Source organism: Leptodactylus fuscus, chromosome 1 (assembly GCF_031893055.1).
Source record: "Leptodactylus fuscus isolate aLepFus1 chromosome 1, aLepFus1.hap2, whole genome shotgun sequence".
Classification (NCBI taxonomy): domain Eukaryota; kingdom Metazoa; phylum Chordata; class Amphibia; order Anura; family Leptodactylidae; genus Leptodactylus; species Leptodactylus fuscus.
Genome location: NC_134265.1, coordinates 156,954,976 through 156,977,451, shown reverse-complemented (window position 1 = coordinate 156,977,451; position 22,476 = coordinate 156,954,976). Strand labels below are relative to the sequence as shown.

Sequence of the window (22,476 nt, the reverse complement as noted above, 5' to 3'; positions counted from 1 at the left end):
TTTCAGATTAAAATGACATCCCCATTTAGTAGCATTCACAATCATAAATAATACTTTTATTCTGAGATCAAATAATTCAGTAAGTAAGGGGGTATTGCCATCGATACTATATCATGGTAATATGCCATCACTATATGATAATGGGGGTATCACCTCTGGAACCTTACCGATTTTCAGAGAATGAAGAGGCAACAGCATACTTCCCAATTGTTCTTTTTTTGGAGGGACAGTCCCTATTGAGTCCTTTTGTCCCTTTTCAGTTCTTAAATGTCCTTCTTCTTGATATTGGAAATACCTTAAGTTGTCAATATTCAGATATTGTTAGTGAGTGCTAATATTTTACTAAAAACCTACAATACATATGCAAATAAATGTAAAAACTTATACACAACTCACGTTGCGAAATTGCAGCGTTATTGCTCTGGCAAAAAATGTTGCATTTTACAGTACATTCAAAGTAGATGGGATTCTGGATAATCCCGTCCACACATTGTAGGAAAGAAAATCAGCAGCAGAAATTCTTTTATTTAAAAATGGTGTTTGAGGCTAATACAAAAAATCACTGTAGGAAAACCAGGGCGGCAAAGCAACGTGTTTTTTCCCGCAGCACTTTTCACAGAAAGTCTGCAGAGGTAACTTTCTACTTCAGCGTTTTCGTAGTTATAATTGAGATGCTGCGATTTCCAAAACCGCAATGGTTTTAGAAATGGCAGCATGTCTGTTGCGCGTGTTTTTCCGCATTGCAGTGACTGAAAAATACTGCTGTTCTTTCTGCAGTGTCTATGCTGCAATTTACGCGTTTATGCATTCTTCGGCTCCAGCTCGCTACATGGGGTCATCGCTTGAAACTTGGTCTGCTTGTTGGCGGTATTTACCTGCCTGAACAGTTTGCCAGGAGAAAGATTTCTAGCATTATAGTTATCTATGATATTGGGAATCCATTCCTCCCTGAGACATACAGTCCTGTACTATAGAAAACTAGGAGAAGGGACTGAGGACGCAAGTATAACTTGCTCTTTCTTACTAAGGGAGCTTTCACGCAGGGCAAAATGGCTCGGCTTGCTACCAGAATCCGCGCAGAATCCCTATAGAATTGAGAGGCTTTTTAAACACGCAGATTTTTGCAGCAATACCGCATCGAATTTGCGCGGACACCGCGTGAATTACGGGTGGAGTCGCACCAGAACTCGAGCCATTTTGCCCCGTGTGAAAGCTGCCTTAGGCCGGGTTCACACAATGTCTTTTGGCACGTAATGTGCCACGTAGACGCCGCGGGATCTTTTGCAGGCCGTATACGCTCTCATTGTTTTCAATGGGAGCCGGTACCGTATATGCGGCGCTATTTTGCGGCTGTGATTTTGCGGAGGCCGCAAAATAGCGCCATGTATACGCTACCGGCTCCCATTGAAAACAATGGGAACGTATATGGCCCGCAAAAGCTCCCGCGGCGTCTACGTGGTACATTACGTGCCAAAAGACATCGTGTGAACCCGGCCTTACTCTCCTAGGAGTACCTCCCCAGCATTTAGGCAGGTAAATCCAGCCAACACAAGGGCTGAGTTTCACACCTGAAACTCGGTTGTGTTTAAGCTCTTACATTTATTTGCATATTTTGCTTCAATCGTGTGAATGCAGTGGTTAGAGTCCCTCTTTGACTGTCCAAAAAGTTGGGAGATAAGAAACCATACTGTTTCAGATCTTAGATGTAAAGGTAAATGATAAAATTCTAACCGCCCCCAACAATTAGTAAAGTTTGCTACTATTTTATTTTTGCATTCAGTGTTATTATTGAGCTTAAAGGGGTCAGCCACTTTCAGGCCAATATTGAGAGACCAATGTTATTGTTTGTATAATAAAAAGTTGTACAATTTTCCAATATACTTTCTGTATCAATTGCTTGCGGTTTTCTAGATCTGCTTGCTTTCATTCTTTTTGCTTACTCACAGTAAATAAATGTCAGTCTAAGTAATATATGGTTCATGGTCATGTGATCTACACACAGGTGTTTTGGAAATATTGGAAAATTGTAAAAATTTTATTATACAAACAATAACATTGGACTCTCAACATTGGTCTTAAAGTGGCCGACCCCTTCAAAGAGAGTCACCAAAATGAAAAAATCAGCCTAAGGACCTCCTTTTGGCTAAATCCCCTTGTAGCAAGCCGAAGCCAAAAACACTGTGGAAAAAACCACGAGGGAAGCACGTTGTGTTTTTTTTTCAGCAGCGTGTTTCACAAGAACTCTACAGAGTTTTACTCTGCAGACTTTTTGCTTCTATTATACCTGTACGGAAAACGCCAGCATTTCCGTAGGAATTTGACATGCTGCGATTTACAAAAATGCTTGCATTTTTTACATCGCAGAATTTCTGCTGCAGATTATTTATTTTTTTTCTGCAATGTGCGGATGGGATTAGCCAGAACCCCAACACTTTTTTTTTTTTTTTTTTTTTTTTTTTTTGTTGCATTTATATATGTTCTAGGGAAAGGGGGAGGTTATTTGAATATTTTATTTATTTATTTATTTTATATATCTATTTAATATTATCATATATCACATCGCCTTAAGCTCTTTTGAGCAGGGCCCTCAGTCCCATTGTGTGAAATGACGTTCTTTGTTATGTATGTCTGTATCTGAACCGTATAAATTGTACAGTGCTGCGGAATATGTTGGCGCTATATAAATAAAATGTATTATTATTATTAGGTATAATTGACATACTGCAATTTCCAAAACCGCACCGCGTTTTTTACCGCAAAATGGTGATGGGATTCACTAGAATCCTATCCATTTTGCCTTGACGGTAAAACGCCGCGATTTTTCCTGCACTGTTTGTGCCGCAGGCAGATTGCAGCATTTATGCCCCGAGGGGCCCCAGCCTCAGGCTAAGGCCCTACATTGCAGAACTGCAGCTTTTTTAAGCATATTTTGTTGCGGTTTTTTGAGCTCAGGAGTGGATTGAGCAGAAGGTAAAAGTATAAGAGCTTACTAGATATTTCTCATTCCTTTTGAAGCCATTATTGACTTTGTCCCAAAAAAAAGTGCATCAAAATCTGCAACAAAAAAAGCAATGTTTTTGCGGAAACGCGGCTTTTTTTGTTGCAGATTTTGCTGCGTTTTTTTTGAGCCAAAGCCAGGAGTATATGAGTAGAAGGGAGAAGTATAAGAACGTCCTATATATTTCCCATTTCTTTTGTATTCATTGTAGTCTAAACAAAACAAAATCTGCTACAAAAAAAGCTGCTTTTCTGCATTGTGGGGCAACTGCCTAATAAAAGTTTAAAATCTGCTTCAAAAACCTAAAGCACATTTTTTCTGCCTGACAGAAAATAGCATTGAGTCTTATGTAAATGTATAGAATCTTTTGCTTCCTTCATTCTTCACTTCAGCCATTCCCATCCCTTGGTTGATCTTGATGGACAGAGGATAGAGGACAAACAGCTGATCTGTGGGGGTTTGACTGCTGAGACCCCCACCGATCCCGAGAACACACACCTGAATGCAGGTGGACTGAATGTAGGCATGCTCCTGCTAGATTGGACAAATCTGATCTCCCATTCAAGTGGGAATTCTGAAGAAAGTCGAAGTACAGCACCTGGCTTCACTAAATTCACAACAGGGGTCTAAGGATTGTTGGGGTCTCAGGGTCAGATTCCAATGTTAAACTATGTACCTGTTATCCTATTGACTGAGAATAAACATGCTATGTGGCGTAACCCCTTTTAGTGTGTTAAAAAATCTAAATGGTTTTGTATTTATTTTGTATCAAAGAAACCAAATGCATAAAAGTTAAGCCAAAGTGGAGTAAACTGTTACTTACTAATCCAGCGATGTAAGTAGAAGCCGTTGTCTAGTGGGTACAATTAGAAAAGTAATGCCTATAGGGGAAATTGGAAGCACCGGCTGGTAACTGGAGCAGAGAGATTGAATTGCCGATCTCCAGCTGTTTTACAATGAACCAATTGCACTTTCTGGCATCTTTCTAATTCAATGGCTGGACTTGCGTGATCACGAAAAAGATGAAATGCTACTATTAGCTGTTTTATTACTCATATTAGCGCTCTCTTAGCTAAGTTTATTGAGTAACTGTATTATGCCTTCTTTATTATTTAGAGAGCTTTTCACAACAGTGTTTATATGTCTTGTAATATAAGTAATTTTGTCATTGAGTGGACTAGATTTCAGTATGTTTGAGCTAGTGCTCACATTCAGGAATATATTTATGTTAATGACAAGTATACCTTTGTTCTGTCCTAGCTCCAGTGGCTGTTGGATAACTATGAGACTGCTGAAGGAGTTAGTCTCCCCAGAAGTACCCTATACAATCATTACCTTAGGCACTGTCAGGAGCACAAACTCGATCCAGTCAATGCTGCATCCTTTGGAAAACTTATCCGCTCCATATTCATGGGACTTCGAACGAGAAGACTGGGAACCAGGTTCGTATGGGGAAAAAATAGACTTTACTTGGTGATAAATATTTGAAAGCCAGCAGTGCTGAATATTGTAGAGGAGCTTCGGATAGATGGAAATGTAAAACATGTTGATAGCCATAAAAATAATGAGTTAAATGTTTCCGAAAATAATGTAATTTAATATTATGTTAGGCCATAGTGCAGCATATTTGTGATGGGAACATGAACACCCAGCATAACTGCATGCGGTAGTTAAAAACTGGGGTGTTGGATACAGGTCTATTTGTGTAAGGTAAGATATATATGGACCACTCACACCTTTGTTGAGCTATTATAAAATTGCAATGTATATATAGGATATACCATGCAAACATGTACACCAATATGTTTGAGATCCTAAGTGTCAGGCTCCATTTCCTTATAATGTACTTTATACACACTCTAACAGATAATAGCCTTAGGCAGGGTTCATACTACCATTGGATTCCGTTATGAAGGTGTCCATTAAAAAAAAAAAAAAAAAAAACGTACACCAATCATAAGACATTAACGGACACTAACTGATGTTAATGTGTCCTTTTTTTAACTGATCCATTTAATGGATCAGTTAAAAAAAATGGACACACTAGCATCAGTTAGTGTCAATTAGCATCAGTTAGTGTCAGTTAGTGTCCGTTTTTTTTGTTTTGTTTCTGCTTACTGAGCATGCGCAGAAAACAACAGACATAAAATTTGCTGCCAAAAACGGCTCCTATTGACTTCAATGGGAGTCACTCGCTTCTTTTTTCCGTTAGCTAGTAGCGGAAAAAAGAAGTGACATGCCCTATCATGCTGCGGATTCCCAGCTGACTCAGCCGCAGCGTCTGCGGCGCGAAACTCCCTCCCAGTTAGGCCCATTCATTAGGGCCTAATCCGGAGTGGAATGCTGCGATGGGATGTCGCTGCACTGCATCGGCACTCCGTCGTGGCTAGCTGTGCGGTATGTTCACACGCGGAATCCATTTTCCACCGTGTGAACATACCCTAACTGATGACTATTGGTTATTGTCCATTATAAGTCTGTTGCCCATAGACTTTAATGTTAAAAAAAAATAACGGACACTTGCTGTCCCTCAAGAATCTGTTTTTTCAAACGGACACAAAAGTCCTGCATGTAGGATTTTTTGTCCGCTGGGAAAAAAACAAACTTCTGATGGATTGTGTGTTATCAGACACTAACGGACACAATATAAAATCCTATTGGGGTAACATGGTGGCTCAGTGGTTAGCACTGTAGCCTTGCAGCACTGGAGTCCTGGGTTCAAATCCCACCATGAACAACATCTGCAAGGAGTTTGTATGTTCTCCCCGTGTTTGTGTGGATTTCCTCCCATTCTACAAAAAGGCATACTGATAGGGGAAAAAGAAAAAAAAAAGTACATTGTGATCCCTATATGGAGCTCACAATCTACATAAAAAAATAAATAAAAATAAATAAATCCTACTGAAATGAATGGAAATTTTAACGGATTACTGATGGTTCAGCTAGTGTCCATTGCTAAAATCTTGTAACGAACAATAGCTACGGACACTATTGACGTTCACTAACGGTAGTGTGAACACCTCCTTAATCTTGAGCTCCGATTTTGTTTGTGGGTTTAGGAAAAAATAGACGGTGATTGCTATATACATTGAAAGGACTGTGTGTTTTGGGGCTTAGTTTACTTCGGTATTGTTACTGCTTACAGTGCCATTTCTTTCCATCAAATGTGACAAAATCTGCAACAGAAACTCCAGATCTGTCCCAGATGTGAACACTGCTTTACTTAATATTTTCACAGTAATGAGTTCAGTAAGAGTCAATGCAACACGTGATTTTTGGAATCCACCTTTTCTTGCAGATATCCTATGAACCTATGTACTAGGCACCTGAAATCTATAACATGCTTCGTTTAATGTAATAATGATATTACTGATTTCATTCCTTATTAGTTTTATTTTCACACATTTATAAATTAAGCTCTTTATATCATAAACAAGCTGAGATGACTTGAATACATCATTTACTTATATAAATAGCATATTACTAGCTCCATACGAAGATTTAAACACCGCCTACAACCGCCTTATGTAACATCACTCAGGGCTGGCGTGGTTCATTTGTAGTAAGATAAAGTTCCCATATTCTTGTTACATAAATACAATCCTGGGCTCAGGTAATTCTAATTACCTAGCTAATTTAATAGGCTTTCATTCTGACAGTCAGCATTTGTTTGAAGATTCGAAGAATTCTTCCATCTCTTGCTCTGTATAATTAGAATTATCTGTAATACATTATCTAACAGTTTATGTCACGCGTCAAGTATCTTCACATATATATATACCGTATCTATATTGATAATGGCTTGTTGTCCCCCCACAATTAATAGTGAAGTATATACAGCAACATCAGATGTTGATTATCTTATTATTTCCATCATATTCGATGGAAACGCATGAAAGAAGACTTCAAGGAAAGGGTTTAGATGCTGTGATGGGTTGTTTTGTCAGGCTGTCTAATTAATCCATTCCTTCAAGGTCAGAGGTAGATGCAGGAATAGACAATCTCCTTCTAGAAGAAGCATTTAGCTGTTGCTACCAGCAGGTAGTGCATTAAGGCAAAACTACCACAGTGCACTGCCAAATCCATTGGCAACAACTTATAAGCTGTATAGCATGTTCATTTACTGTACATTCTTATACAATATAAGTTAATATTCTAGACCTTTCTGCTTATTTATGTGCTATGCTTATTTTCTACTAATTTATTTCCCTCTTTTTTTTTTTTCCTAAAAGGGGTAACTCAAAATACCACTACTATGGAATTCGTGTCAAGCCAGATTCCCCTCTTAATAGGTTACAAGAGGACATGCAATATATGGCTATGCGACAGCAACCCATGCAGCAGAAACAAAGGTGTGTATTGGCACAGCTCGGGGTACCATAAATGCCAGTGACTGGCCAAGTATAGATTTGCGCTAGGTTCACACTAGCATTGCTTTCCTATTGTTGGGGGCTATCAAGGGGCCCAAACAACAGAGAGGCAGAACAGTAAACAGCGGTTACACACAGAGCCCGAAGGGCCCTATTGCCTCTTATGGGGTCATTTTTAAACTGAAACTGAAAAGTCTTCTGATTTTTGGTGGACACTGCAACCGAGTCTCCAGTACATAAGTGAACATAGCCTTAGATTGTTTTTTCGTAATGTGGTAAGTGATTTTGTGATATTGCTGTTAATGTGTCATCAACAGAAGATAACACCTAAAGGGAATTAAGAGAACACTGCTTCAATCATATATTTTTCTTTAGAAGAATATGTAGAATGGCAGACTGGTCTGTGATTTCTACTCATAGTCTTTTATTGAACTGGATACCATAAATGTATTGTATATGTGTGATCAGTTGGATCCTAAGAATAATGGGGATTTCTGGATTGCTCAAACAGCACTGGAGGCTTCCCAATGATGCAAGAGAAATCTCCAGCAACGCCTCTATCTTAGTCTGGAACACCTCTCTCCGCGTCTTCTTCCGACGCTCGGCTTCAACCTTCTAGGCATGTGCAGTCAGCCAAAAAATACAAAAGTTTTGGCTAAAACTCACCAATATTACTTGGAAGCTTCGGGGTGCACGATCCACGCTCTGGGACTAAACAAAGCCATAAGGAATTGTAGTATTGATAAAAAGGATCCGCATAACATCCCAGCTTCTATAAAATTTAACTTTTATTCCATATTTGTAGTAAAAATTGAAAAATAATTACAGAAGTAAAGAAGTAGGGAAAAACATAATAGAAATGGTGATTAAAAACCGCTACTGACGCGTTTCAGAACTAAAAGTCCCTTAGTCATAGCATCGGTATGGTGTACTGAAGAGGTACAATACAATACACAAAACATACATAACAAGTACAATACTATCAATGACCACTGGAATGTTGGGTGGGATAGAAGGCCCTACCTGAAAGGATTTACATGCTATGAGATTTTAAAGTTGACAATTAAAATATTAGCTTTGCAGAGTTCACCATGACACTGCTAGTTTGTGGCCAAAGGGATTATCTCTTTAATACACTGAATACGGACCTAGCAGTGACTTTGTATAACAAGCTAGATCTACAGATTCCAATGACTTTTCTGCAGTATTCCAGAGGCAGAGAAATAATGAACTAAGTGAACTAATCTTTTCAGTGGACTTGACCAGAAGGAAGTAGATTTCCCACCATGAGCACCAGGATTAATTCTATCCACAGTCACACCATTAGTACTCACCAGTGACCCTTTTCCTTTGGCAGCTGAATATGCCCATGCGATAACACGGTGTCTAACCCATTTGATAGATGATGTAGTATACTTCAGGATATGAGCCCTTCCTTTCCTTCTCTGTACAGTCTGTCTATAGACATTTGTTACAGAATCAGAACTCTTAGGGTGCATTCACACTACGTTTCCTGAAGCTTATTCTGAACATAAAACACGTTCAGAATAAGCGGCGTATAAAGCAGCTCCATTCATTTCTATGGGAGCCGGCATGCGAGCGCTCCCCATAGAAATGAATGGGCTGCTTCTGTCACTGCGAGCAGTCCCATTGAAGTGAATGGGAAGTGCCGGCGTATACGGCTCGGCATGAGCAGAGCTTGCCGTACACGCCGGCACTTCCCATTCACTTCAATGGGACTGCTCGGAGTGACAGAAGCAGCCCATTCATTTCTATGGGGAGCGCTCGCATGCCGGCTCCCATAGAAATGAATGGAGCTGCTTTATACGCCGCTTATTCTGAACGTGTTTTACGTTCAGAATAAGCTTCAGGAAACGTAGTGTGAATGCACCCTTATATAGTTGTTTTCTGAACTGTGCTTACTGGTCTTGAGAGATACCAGTAGATTGCATCTTCTGGATTTACGTTCATGAAGGCATCTCTTGATTGTAGACTGAATGATGGGGACAGGCGAGGATGTTTGGGGGGGGGGGTTGTCTTTTTTTTTCACCTTTCCAAGCCTATTCATCTTGGGGTTCTCCTATCCTCATTATTGGCTTGATTTGTTTGTTTCTTATTTCTTGTAAAAAAAAATTTCAATAAAATTTGATTACACCTATAAACCCCTTTAATTGTTTCCTGTATGTTTTGAAGTGAATGAAGGTAAAAAAAACTTTTTTTTTTTCTAATAGGTACAAGCCTATGCAGAAGGTGGATGGAGTGGGGGATGGATTTGCTGGAAGTGGAGCTCAGACTGGTGCATCAGTAGAGCAAACTGTCATTGCTCAAAGTCAACACCACCAACAGTTCTTAGGTAAGAACCTGAAATCCAGAAGTACACAATAATAGAAAAAGTCATGTCACCTCTCTACACACTCTATTTTATGTGCTACTATATTGTGCAGTCTTCCAGAAGATTTATGGTCTTGACCATAAAGCACCTCCTTCAGTGGAACTGCCGGATATATATATATATATATATATATATATATATATATATATATATATATATATATATATATATATGTCCCGGCTGCTCTGATTCCTCACTCATCGAATCTCATTGAATTTGGCACTGGTCTCCTGGACTTTTGAGGCAGCTCTCCTGTCTGGGTCCTCCGTGGCATCCCCCTGTACTTACTTCTCCTATCCTTTTTGCTCTCACCAACTTGAACTGGCGCTCTGCCTTCCTGAATACCACGACCGCCTACTACAATGTGGTCTATTTCTCTATTATAGGGTGTATTAGGGTGTATGCTAGTGTATGCCATATTTTAGAGCTATAATACAAGGTGAAATTTGAATGTATGACCGTCAATCTAGAGTTTTGTTTATGTCAAAACTCAACGTATTCCTTACACGAGTTGATAATACAGATTTCATGTTACAAGTAACTATTTAATTTATTATTTTAATTATTACTTTAACATTAATGGCCCATCATTAGACAGCACTGTTCACATAGGCACTAATTCAGACTTATTGCAGCCAGCTTGTTGTTTGACTCAAAGAAATGGTTATCCTGAATAATTACAGAGTGCATCAATTTATGAAGAAAGATTTTCATAAATGAATAGCATAAATACATTTCTTAGGGCAAAAGCATGAATGTGAGTATGAATATTGGTGCTATTAGAAGTACGTCTGAGCAATGGGCAGGAGGAGGAAAACAGCCTGATAAGTGGAGAAGGAAGGTTTATGTTCATAATTGAGTTAGGCCGGTTGCTGACTACTATGCTGCAACCAGCCAGTCGCGAATTAAAAGCACGGGCGGCACACGGGGGACACGAGGATGTCCCCCTGTGCTGCCCATGCACATGCTGTGCTTCCTCAGCTCCTTTCATTAAATGCATAGGAGCCACAGAAGCAAGGAGTGAAAAATAGGACAGGAACAGGACCTGTTCTATATTTTGCGGCCTGGAATGTCTGCCCACACAGGGCACCGTGAAATTCACAGTCAGGTGTACGGGCCCATTGAAATGAATGGGTCAGTGTGCTATCCGTGAAATATACAGATAGCACACTGAACACGGCCATGGTCATCTGCACCTGGCCTTACTGCAATCTGTAGCTCTACAGACAGATTATAGGCAGTCTATGTACTTTACCAATAGTCTAATAACTGTGGGATGTGAAAAGATAGGTACTTATCTAATAAATCATCACACTTTTGTAGAAAACATCATAGATCATAGATCCCAGATATATGATAGATAGACTAGAAGGGGGGTCTCTCTACCTGAACACTACCCCATTCAGATTGTGGAGAAAAATACCAAAAATAATCAAATAATTGGATTACCACCAATCTACAAGTTTTTCCCCATCCCGTGGGAAGGTGCCAAGTTATTGAGATGGAACCCCCATTTAAATAAAAACAATAAATAAATATATATATATATATATATATATATATATATATATATATTATATAATATATATATATATATATATATTATATACCGTATATACTCGAGTATAAGCCGACCCGATTATAAGCCGAGGCCCCTAATTTTACCACAAAAAACTGGGAAAACATTGACTCAAGTATAAGCCGTAGGGGGAAATGCAGCAGCTACTGGAAAAATTCAAAAATTAAAATGGTTGGTGTTTTTGGGTGCAGTAGATGCTGAGGAAGGGGAGGGGTTGTTTTGGTTGTCTGTCTGCCCCTTCCCCGAGCTTGAGGACTGTTTTTTTTTTCCCCACTTGGAATTCAGTCTGGCTGAATATAGGGTATCTGCAGTGCAGGAGCACTGCAGATCCCCTATATTCAGTAGACCGGGCACTTTCAGACACAGGGATACCTAATGTGTATGTGTTTTACATTCATTTTCTACTTTTATATGTATTCTAGGGAAAGGAGGGATTTAGAACTTTTATTTTTGTATTTTTTTTAAAGCTTCTTTTTTTCACTATTTTATGGGAGATTCTATACATTGATATTGTTGCTGGTCATGGAGCCCCCCCCCTTCCCCCGTCCCTTAAAGTATAAGCCGAGGGGGGCTTTTTCGGCACAAAAACTGTGCTGAAAAATTTGGCTTATACTCGAGTATATACGGTATATATATTTTTTTTTCGACATGTTCTGTTGATGTTGTTATGTAGTATTTTGGAGGCCTAACCTCATCACCAATGTTCTAAGCATCCCTGTAGTTAAAGAGTTTGGCATGTGGAAATCCCATGTCACTGTGAATCCCCTTATTCTACAATTTTCAAGCACACTATCCTTTTTATTCTGTGCATTTTTCTGTTTCTCATTTTTAGAAACCGTCTAGTCTGTGAATGTACTGCATGCCTTTGCACTTTTATCTTCCTATAGCTGTTGACTTTCTCGCGTCTTCCGTCACTTACCACCTACCGTGTCATTCTTTGGTCCTCTTCATACCTTTTTTAGTTCTCCATCCTTGTCGAACCTTGAGTTCATAGACTCTGAGTCTTAAATTTGTGTCAGTCTGCAGGGAGCTAGAAGAATGATAAGGGGAATCCTAGTGTTTATATCCTAATGTAACAGTGACAACGGAGATACTGCTGACATAATATTTCAGTTCTTTACTCTTGCAGACAAGATTTTATAAATCTTCAATCCATGAGAATAATTATAGTATTAGGGTGAACAGAACATTGCTTGAACACAATAGCATTAACAATTACACTATGTTTTTGTTAGGTGTTTGATGGCCATGATTGTGGAATTCCTACAATAGCCATTGCTACCATTTAGAAAATGCATCTGACTGAGCATCAGAACTCTAATAACATTTAATAATATGCTGCTGACTTAGCCGTACAAAGATTAGTATTTTTATATGTCATAGTTTTGAGATACATATAAATGTACCACCTTTTACTGTGTATCATAAGTAGTTTGATAGCTTTTTTCTAAGGGCTTTTACGATTAACAATAACAAATATGTGTTTTGTTTTGTTTTTTTGTTTTACTGCTTTTGCACAATGATCACATTTTTATTAGAGAAAAATTGTTTATGGCAATATTTCAAAAGCCATAACTTTAAAAATTTTCTGTCGAATTAGTTGATTGAACATGCTCTTTATTCTTAGCAGTACAATAGACACTTTTTTAAAATTTTAATGGGTGCAACAGCAGCTCTGCCATTTTTTTGCATTTTTTTTTTTTATCACCGTGTGGTTTAAATGTTGTGCTAACATTATTACATTAGGTTCATACCTGCATTCAGATCAGCTTGGGGACCCAAAAAACGGAAACCCAATTCGCTTAAAAAAGTGGTTACCCGCAGACCCCTTAGATTATAATGGGGTCCACTGGGTTTCCACCCGAAAAATGTGGAGAGAAAAATCCTGTTTGCAGAACTTTTCTCTCCATATATTTCAAGCAGACTCAGGTGTGAACCTAGCCTTCCACATATGTGTTTAAAAAAGACAAAAAAAAACTTTTGCTAAATAAAAATTATTTATGGGAAAAAAAATGTGCATTTTTTGGTTAAAACTTTTGTAAACTTTTAAAATTATTTTTTAATCCTACTATAGGTTTTTACAATGCAGATGCTTTGGCAATGCTCCGGCAAATTTTAGGTTGTGCCCCCAGCTGTGATAAGACCCTAACATGCCCCCTCAGTTTAACCACCAAAATGCCATGATCACTGTTGATGGGTCATCAAAGGGGTTAATGCCACATGTGGCCTTTTAGGGTCTTCCCTGTGAATGCTGCTGCTGTATGTAGTAGCACGGTGAAAACAGATGAGATGATCAATCCAACGGTCAGTTCAGTCAATGGTCCTTAGTTAGTTAAAGCACTCTTAATGGATGCACCTAAAATAAGGCATACGTTCATGTGTTTGTTTTTATTGATGCCATTGCCACTCTTGCAATTTATAAATTTTGTCCTAAAGTCTTAAAACATTATTTTACATATTACATATAAAAATGTAAGCTGTAAAGCAAATATATCAAGTGATCTCTGACCTATGTGAAAGAGGATATGATTTTGGGCGAGTAGATGACTTCTGAGATATATACTGTAGGTTGATATGATTTGAGGCAGAATTTAACAGTAAAACCACATTAAATCCTGAGAGGACTGTTAGGGCCCGTTCACATGGAGTAAACGCGCATATATTTTGGCAAAATACACGTGTAAAAATAAGACTCTGGGAGCCTTCACACGGAGTTTACGCTCCGCTCATTCAGACGCGTAAACACGTGTCAAAGTGACCGCTGTAAAACACAATCCCATAGACTTCAATGTGTGCCGCTCTTACATGCGCAAAACATTGAAATCAATGGGTTTAAAGGGATTCTACCATTAAAACCTTTTTTTTGTGGATAAGACGTTGAAATAGCCTTTAGAAAGCCTATCTGTCTCTTACCTTTAGACATGGTCTCCGCTGCACCGTTCCTTAGAAATACCAGTTTTTACCGGTATGCTAATGAGTTCTCTCGCAGCGATGTGGTGTCCCCACCGCTGCCAGAGAATTGTCTCCAGCGCCGCCTCCTTCTTCGTCCACAGTGTCATCTTCAATGTCTTCTTCTGGCGCAGGCTCGTAACTTCTAGGCATCGGGCCTTGAGCAGAAGAGACTGCGTAGGCTCACAGGCCATGGGAAAATGGCCACTTGCACAGTATTGTTAGCGGCCATTTTCCCATGGCCTGTGAGCCTACGCAGTCTGCTCTGCTCAAGGCCCGACGCCTAGAAGTTACGAGCCTGCGCTCGTAATGGTAGAATCCCTTTAAAAGCCTCCCATTGATTTCAATGTGTAGTGCGCGTAAAACCGGCACACATTGAAGTCTATAGGATTGTGTTTCACAGCGGTCACTTTGACACGTGTTTACGCATCTAAATGAGCGGAGTGTAAACTCCGTGTGAAGGCTCCCTCCCATTGACTTCAATTACATTTTTTTACACGTGTAAAAATACACGTCAAAATACATGTCAAAATACACGTGTAAAATGTCATTGAAGTTAATGGGAGTCTTATTTTTACACGTGTATTTTTTAAACGTGTATTTTGCCAAAATACACGCCCGTTTACTATGTGTGAACGGGCCCTTAGGAGAGACAATGAGATTCCTGCTTACCCAACCCACGCATGATTCCTGATCGTTTCAGTGTGTGTCTAAAAAAAGACTGTCAGTCACCACGTGTGGTTGGAGTCAGCAGGACTCTCATTGTCCCTCCTAGGAGTAATGTCAGGGCTTACTCTAAAATCAAATAAACCTATATACTATAAAGCTCACCTTCCTTTCCACTAGTAGGTACTGCCCTCAGCTAAGATAGCATAAGTCAACCGGCCAGATATAGTATAAAACGTCTGTACTAGTAGTTGCATTGTTTTCATAGACTATTATGGACAAAGCTGAAATGTCTATATGTTCATATGCAGTAACAAACTATAAGTATGCGATAACCTAAAAATCAGACACCATCAGTTGACCAGTGAAACAGTTACTAGTCAAATGTATATAATAGTCTAGTTAGTAAATCATATAACATGGTAGATAAAGGCTGTATTGCTGCACTGTACCTTGCATTGGCTACAATGCTATGTTTATACATTGATGCAGATGCAGTGAGTCTGTCAGCTCAAAACGGCATAGAAAGATAAAACAGTACCTTGCAGGGCTTGAGATAAAGTTATCCAAACTGCCTTTTTTTATTGCAAATCGCCTCTCCGTTGCTGAGATATTCTGACTTTTATAAATATGTAAATGAACTGAAGTGTCTTTAGGAGAGTATAATGTGCAGTTTGGGCTTCGGTCAGTGCTGCAGATTACTACCCCTAGTTCCCTCTAATGTCCATCCACCACAGGATAAAGGCCAGCCCTCTGTGCTCGCTCTTCTTTCCAAAAGCATTGTACTAGTAGCATTGACTGCATTTCAGGGTGCACTGTTAAATCACTGGGCATGCTCAGTATCTTATACTGCACTTACCAAAGACTTTCGGAAAGACAAGCAAGGACAGAGGGTTGTCCTTCATCCTGTGGTGGGCAGACCTCGGAGGGCATTAGAGGCGGTAGTCTGAAGGCTGTCCGGTGCCCAAACTGCAGATTACATTACCCTAAAACCCTTTTAAGTTCATTTAGTACATATTTTTAAAAGTCAGATTATCTCAGCAATGGAGCGGAGGTGTTAAATAAAATAAACTGTAGTTTTAACCTTATATTAAGCCTTGCAAGGTACAGTGTTTATATGCAATTTGGGGCTGACAGACTCCCCTTATTAGAGGGCAGAAATATTCAGTTATGTCTGCGGCATACATTGTATTGAATAGATTTCATCATCAACTTAAGCTATGGCAGTTATGTGTATAGATTAGCCTTGTATATTCCATATGTTCTAGTCGTCTGCTATGTACAATTAGCTATATACAGAAGAAAGATGTATTTGAACATGTTTTAATTTATACACATCTCTTATTATCCCAGCATTTGTTTAAAAATATTATCTATTTTTTTGTAACAACATTAATAAAAGAATAAAAATAAAATCTTGCCAGCCTGTGTTCATTAAGTAATGTGACCTTTCACAATGTCTGTCTTGCTATGCTTCTTAAATATTTTTCTAATGAAGCTGTAATTGGCACCATCCACAATATCTTTCTTCCATTATGTTGTTATGGCAACAGATGCGTCTAGAGCACTTCCAGAGTTTGCAGAAGTTGAAATATCTTCCCTGCCAGATGGTACAACCTTTGAAGATATCAAGTCACTGCAGACTCTTTATCGGGAGCACTGTGAGGTAAGGCTGCCCTGTATGTGTAAGAAGAACTACTCCCTCCCTACTCTTTACTTACTCCTAGATAAAGCTATGCGTCTTGTTTACTGGTGGATATGTAGCCCTTAGCTGAAGGGTTAAGTAAAGTCTCATATTGACGTTCGCTATTCCGTTCTAGCGCTCATAATTCTTGTTAAATTGTTGATGCTTCTTAAGATCCCCAGTGAGTCTCGAGAGTCCAAGTTATTGGGGGTAATATAAGAACATGGCATTTTGCTGGATCTTACTGGGGGACTTTTTGGTTCTTTTTATTATTTTTCTTACACAAGAGCAAGTTTTTACTACAATGTAACATTGTTACAAACTAGGCCTCTATCTCCTTAGGTACCAGTTGCTTTACATCACAATTCCTCCAATACATTGCTGCTCAAAATACAGTAGTACAATTTTAAAGAATTACTCCCATTTCAATGACTTAATAAAATTTTTTGCTATTGTGTCGGGGATGGGGGTGAACATTTTTGTAACATTCCCATTAACAAAGCTGTAACTAAGCAAGTTACCAAAAGGGGGATGGTCACTTTGTGGCTTTATCTTTGGTTTTATACCACCTAGAAAAATGCTTCTGGCATCATAAGAAAGCTGAGATTCTCATTTAAAGGGATCCTATCATTTAAACTCATTTTTTTCTGCCTAACATGTAGGAATAGCCTTATAAATAGGATAGGAAGGATAGCTAAATAGATAGGGAGGGTGTGTATAGGAGGGGGGAGTGAGGAAGGAGGGGTTAAGATGGTTAGGAAGTTATATAGTAAGAAGCAGAAGGATGTAAACAAAAGTAGGAGACACTAGGGGCCCCCAGAGACGCCCAGAAATCAATCAAAACACACTAAAAATTATTTAGGTACATTTATTAACCTATTAATAGCACCAATAGACTTTTTTTTTTTTTTTTTTTAACATTTTTTGCCCAGAAAACCCCTTTAGTATGCGGCAGTTCATGCTGCATATAAAATCACATTCCCGACTGTGTTTTTAATTCTTGGTTGTATAAATCCGAAGATACAGCCGTTTGAAGTTACCATCCCCCGTTTGGTAAATGCTTCTGCTTTGCAGATTTACAATATAACTGTTTATGGATTTTCCTAGCAACAGCTCAGTTAGAGGGTTTCTAAGTAGAATATTTCAGCCTGTTTTATATTAAAAAGGAATTTAGATAATAAAGTGTATTAAAAAAAAAACGGTCCAACACTCTGATACAATAGGAAAAAAATGGGAGTTGCAGTTTAAGGAGTGTATATATTGCCTCATTATCTCTCTAGTCCAAATCCAAGATATTTTGTGAGAATACTGTAAAGGATTAATAATTAAAAGTTGTTAAAAAGAAGATAGATCATGCAAAACATTTTTTAATTAAAGAGGACCTTTAACGTCCTCGGGGCACATACTGTGTAATACACCACTAGAAATCCAAGAGTGCGCTGAATTCAGTGCACTATCGGCTTTCCCATTTTGTGCCCCGGTGAAGAGCTATCGGTGCCGGTACCATAGCTCTTCAGTGTCAGAAGGGCGTTTCTGACAGTCAGTCAGGAACGCCCCTTCTCACAGTAGTGTCTATTGCGCTGAACTGTGAGAGAGGACGTTCCTTACCACCAAGCGAAGATGCTGAGCGGTGAGGAACGCCCTCCCAGTCCTCATCTATGGATGAGTACTATCAGGAGTATGGGAGGCGTTCCTCACCGGAACGCCCCCTCTCACAGTACAGCACAGTAGACACTACTGTGAGGAAGAGCGTTCCTGACTGACTGTCAGAAACACCCTTCTGACACTGAAGAGCTACGGTAACAACACCGATAGCTCTTCAGCGGGGGCACAGAACGCGAAAGCCGATAGTATGCTGAATTCAGCGCTCTGTCGGCTTTCTAGCTGTGTATTACACTACATGTGCCTGAGGACATGAAAGGTCCTCTCTAAAGAACAAAAAAAAACGACCAAAGCTTCTGCTTGAGCACTCCAATAATAAATAAGTCACACAAAACAATTAGTGTTATGGCACCCCCTGCTGTTTTTTGGTTCAATTCTCAGAATTTCCACCTAATATGTTGTGTGTCTTTGAGAAGTCACTTCTGGTGCGTCATTTCTTATTTGCTGGCCTGAACAAATATCAGGAATGACTCTGATCATGTGTGAACACTAATACTAGACACAGTAGGTGGACGAGTGGGCATCAAAATAAAACTAGGAAGGCACCAAGATAAGTATGTCACAGTAATAACTAGACATAGGAGTATTTTTAAAAAAAAATATAGAATTCCATTTGAATGTTTTTGTTTGCATGTGATTTAACACAGTTTCGAGGTAGAAGGTGGCTTGGAAGACAAACATCTCTTTGTATCTACAGTTGAGATCTGTATTTAAAGGGGCTCTATCACTGGGAAAAGTCATTTTTATCTAATCACATCCTAGCATAGGCTTTAGAAAGGCTATTCCACACTTACCTATAGTATGCAGATTGCTTCAGTGGTCTCTGAATAAGTCCGTTTTTATTCATATGCTAATGAGCCTCCAGCCAGCTCAGGAAGTTCCCAGCAGCGTCCTCTCTCCCATTATCTTCTATGTGTGTGAAGCAAACAGGAAGCGAGTCATCAGCAGCAGCCTCCCATAGAAAACAGCAGAGAGAGGTGTGCACCATCTATCGTGCACTAGTCTAATTAGCATATGAATACAGTCCTATGAAAAAGTTTGGGCACCCCTATTAATCTTAATCATTTTTAGTTCTAAATATTTTGGTGTTTGCAGCAGCCATTTCAGTTTGATATATCTAATAACTGATGGACACAGTAATATTTCAGGATTGAAATGAGGTTTATTGTACTAACAGAAAATGTGCAATATGCATTAAACCAAAATTTGACCGGTGCAAAAATATGGGCACCTCAACAGAAAAGTGACATTAATATTTAGTACATCCTCCTTTTGCAAAGATAACAGCCTCTAGTCGCTTCCTGTAGCTTTTAATCAGTTCCTGGATCCTGGATGAAGGTATTTTGGACCATTTCTTTCTACAAAACAATTCAAGTTCAGTTAAGTTTGATGGTCGCCGAACATGGACAGCCTGCTCTCAAATGATCTGAAAACAAAGATTGTTCAACATAGTTGTTCAGGGGAAGGATACAAAACGTTGTCTCAGAGATTTAACCTGTCAGTTTCCACTGTGAGGAACATAGTAAGGAAATGGAAGACCACAGGGACAGTTCTTGTTAAGACCAGAAGTGGCAGGCCAAGAAAAATATCAGAAAGGCAGAGAAGAAGAATGGTGAGAACAGTCAAGGACAATCCACAGACCACCTCCAAAGAGCTGCAGCATCATCATCTTGCTGCAGATGGTGTCACTGTGCATCGGTCAACTATAACTAAACTAAAAATGATTAAGATTAATAGGGGTGCCCAAACTTTTTCATAGGACTTTGCACAAATAGAAGCTGTATGGGAGAGTGATGAGAAAGAAGCCGTTTCTGCACGTACGCCACAAATAGAGTTGCCTGAGGTATGAAAAAGCACATTTGGACAAGGCAGCTTCATTTTGGAAACAAAAATTGAGTTGTTTGGTTATAAAAAAAGGCGTTATGCATGGCGTCCAAAAAGAAACAGCATTCCAAGAAAAACACATGCTACCCACTGTAAAATTTGGTGGAGGTTCCATCATGCTTTGGGGCTGTGTGGCCAATGCCGGCATCGGGAATCTTGTTAAAGTTGAGGGTCGCATGGATTCCACTCAGTATCAGCAGATTCTTGAGAATAATGTTCAAGAATCAGTGACGAAGTTGAAGTTACGCCGGGGATGGATATTTCAGCAAGACAATGATCCAAAACACCGCTCCAAATCCTCAGGCATTCATGCAGAGGAACAATTACAATGTTCTGGAATGGCCATCCCAGTCCCCAGACCTGAATATCATTGAACATCTGTGGGATGATTTGAAGCGGGCTGTCCATGCTCGGCGACCATCTAACTTAACTGAACTTGAATTGTTTGTCCAAAATACCTTTATCCAGGATCCAGGAACTGATTAAAAGCTACAGGAAGCGACTAGAGGCTGTTATCTTTGCAAAAGGAGGATGTACTAAATATTAATGTCACTTTTCTGTTGAGGTGCCCATACTTTTGCAGCGGTCAAATTTTGGTTTAATGCATATTGTGCATTTTCTGTTAGTACTATAAACCTCATTTCAATCCTGAAATATTACTGTGTCCATCAGTTATTAGATATATCAAACTGAAATGGCTGTTGCAAATACCAAAATATTTAGAACTAAAAATGATTAAGATTAATAGGGGTGCCCAAACTTTTTCATAGGACTGTATAAACGGACTTATTCAGAAACCAGTGAGGCAATCTACATACTATAGGTAGGTGTGAAATAGACTTTCTAAGGGCTGTGCAAAGGTGTGATTAGTTAAAAATGACTTTTCCTAGTGATAGAGCCCCTTTAACTAGTTGCAAAAAGAGTATGATTTCCAGATATGCTCTGACTCTATACTACACTCTATGTTACGTATACTACTCAGACAAGGAGCTTTGACAGAATTATATAAAATACTGCTAAATAACTTTCTCAAATCTATCACTTTGAAGTCCTGGAAAAAAATGGGAGATGGATATAGGCAAATATTCAAATGGGTTTTTTTCCAATATAGAGTATATCATCAAACTTCTGAAGTGTTTTCAGACAAGAATAATACAACTACTCAGTTTATGTCTACAATATTCACAAAAATTGTTTAAAAGGGTTGTCCAGTTTCAAACCAATATTTCTTTTCAACTGTAGTTTTTATTGAGAGATTTTTACATAACAGAGTAAATGGTAAATAAACCAAAGTCAACAGACTAGGGGAAAGGCTAACTGCCAAATCCCACCCAAATACAAAATAAATAAAGACACAATTGACCATAACAAAAGAGAAAAAGAAGAGCAACGGGGGGGGGGGGGGGGGGGGGGGGGGGAGACAACTACACAGGAACAAAGGAAAGGGGGAGGGAGATGGGAAGGAATAAAAAGGGAGAACTAGGCCTAGAGACCACGTAAGGTACAATGCGTGTCCCAAGGGGACCAGATGGAGTAGAAGGCGTCCAGAGTATTATTGAGACTAGCAGTCAGGAACTCAAGGCTCCTCACATTCTTAATACGGGCCAGGAGCTCAAAGCCAGAGGGAGGGTTCACACTCTTCCAATACTTAACCATGAGGGTTCCTGTCTTATGATGGAAGTAAGTAGAGTGAATTGACAGCTAGCAGAAATCTAGGATACTTTGAGGAATTGATACAGAAAGAATATTGGAAAATTGTAGCAGAAAAAGGAACCCATTGAAGTCAATGGGAGGCTTTTTTTCAGCGCTGAAATTCCACACCAAATTCCTCACCATTTCGCTCTGTGTGAAAGCACCCTAAGTGTCTGGGGGAGGAGGTTCAGGAGATAGACAAGAGGATCAAGAGGGACCCTCTGAAGGAAGAGAGCATCCGTCAAAGTCCTGACCTCCCTCGAGAAACAGACCAATTGTGAGGCACTGACTTGGAGCTCCTGGAAATCCGTGGTCAAGGAGAGTCCTCGACATCCCTGCAACCTCTGACCTAGATTGGTTATGGCTGGATGCAAATCCAGGAAAGCGGTTAGAAACAGATTGGGAAACTTTCCCTAACAGGTTCCCTGACTGAACCTGCCTAGCCTCAGAGGAACCTCCTTACAAGGACGCCCCTCACTGGAACCTAAAACAGATTCTCTATAGTAACCCTAACAGTGGGCTGAGATGTACTAAATGAAACAAACCAAGTATTACTAGTAGTGGCAGATAACAGAGAACAATAGCTGTTAAGCGTAGTCA

General features: G+C 39.4%; 1 protein-coding gene across 5 annotated transcripts in view; it reads left to right on the top strand.

Annotated features, from left to right (window-relative positions):
- The window catches only part of RFX3 (regulatory factor X3), a 213,599-nt gene that overhangs the window by 172,108 nt on the left and 19,015 nt on the right, over positions 1 to 22,476 (top strand). For all 5 annotated transcript variants that reach the window (XM_075279001.1, XM_075278996.1, XM_075278982.1 and 2 more), the window contains 4 exons: positions 4,259 to 4,440; positions 7,231 to 7,350; positions 9,600 to 9,721; positions 16,508 to 16,620. In XM_075279001.1, coding sequence (XP_075135102.1) covers positions 4,259 to 4,440; positions 7,231 to 7,350; positions 9,600 to 9,721; positions 16,508 to 16,620 — 537 coding nt within the window. The remainder of the gene's footprint in view (positions 1 to 4,258; positions 4,441 to 7,230; positions 7,351 to 9,599; positions 9,722 to 16,507; positions 16,621 to 22,476) is intronic.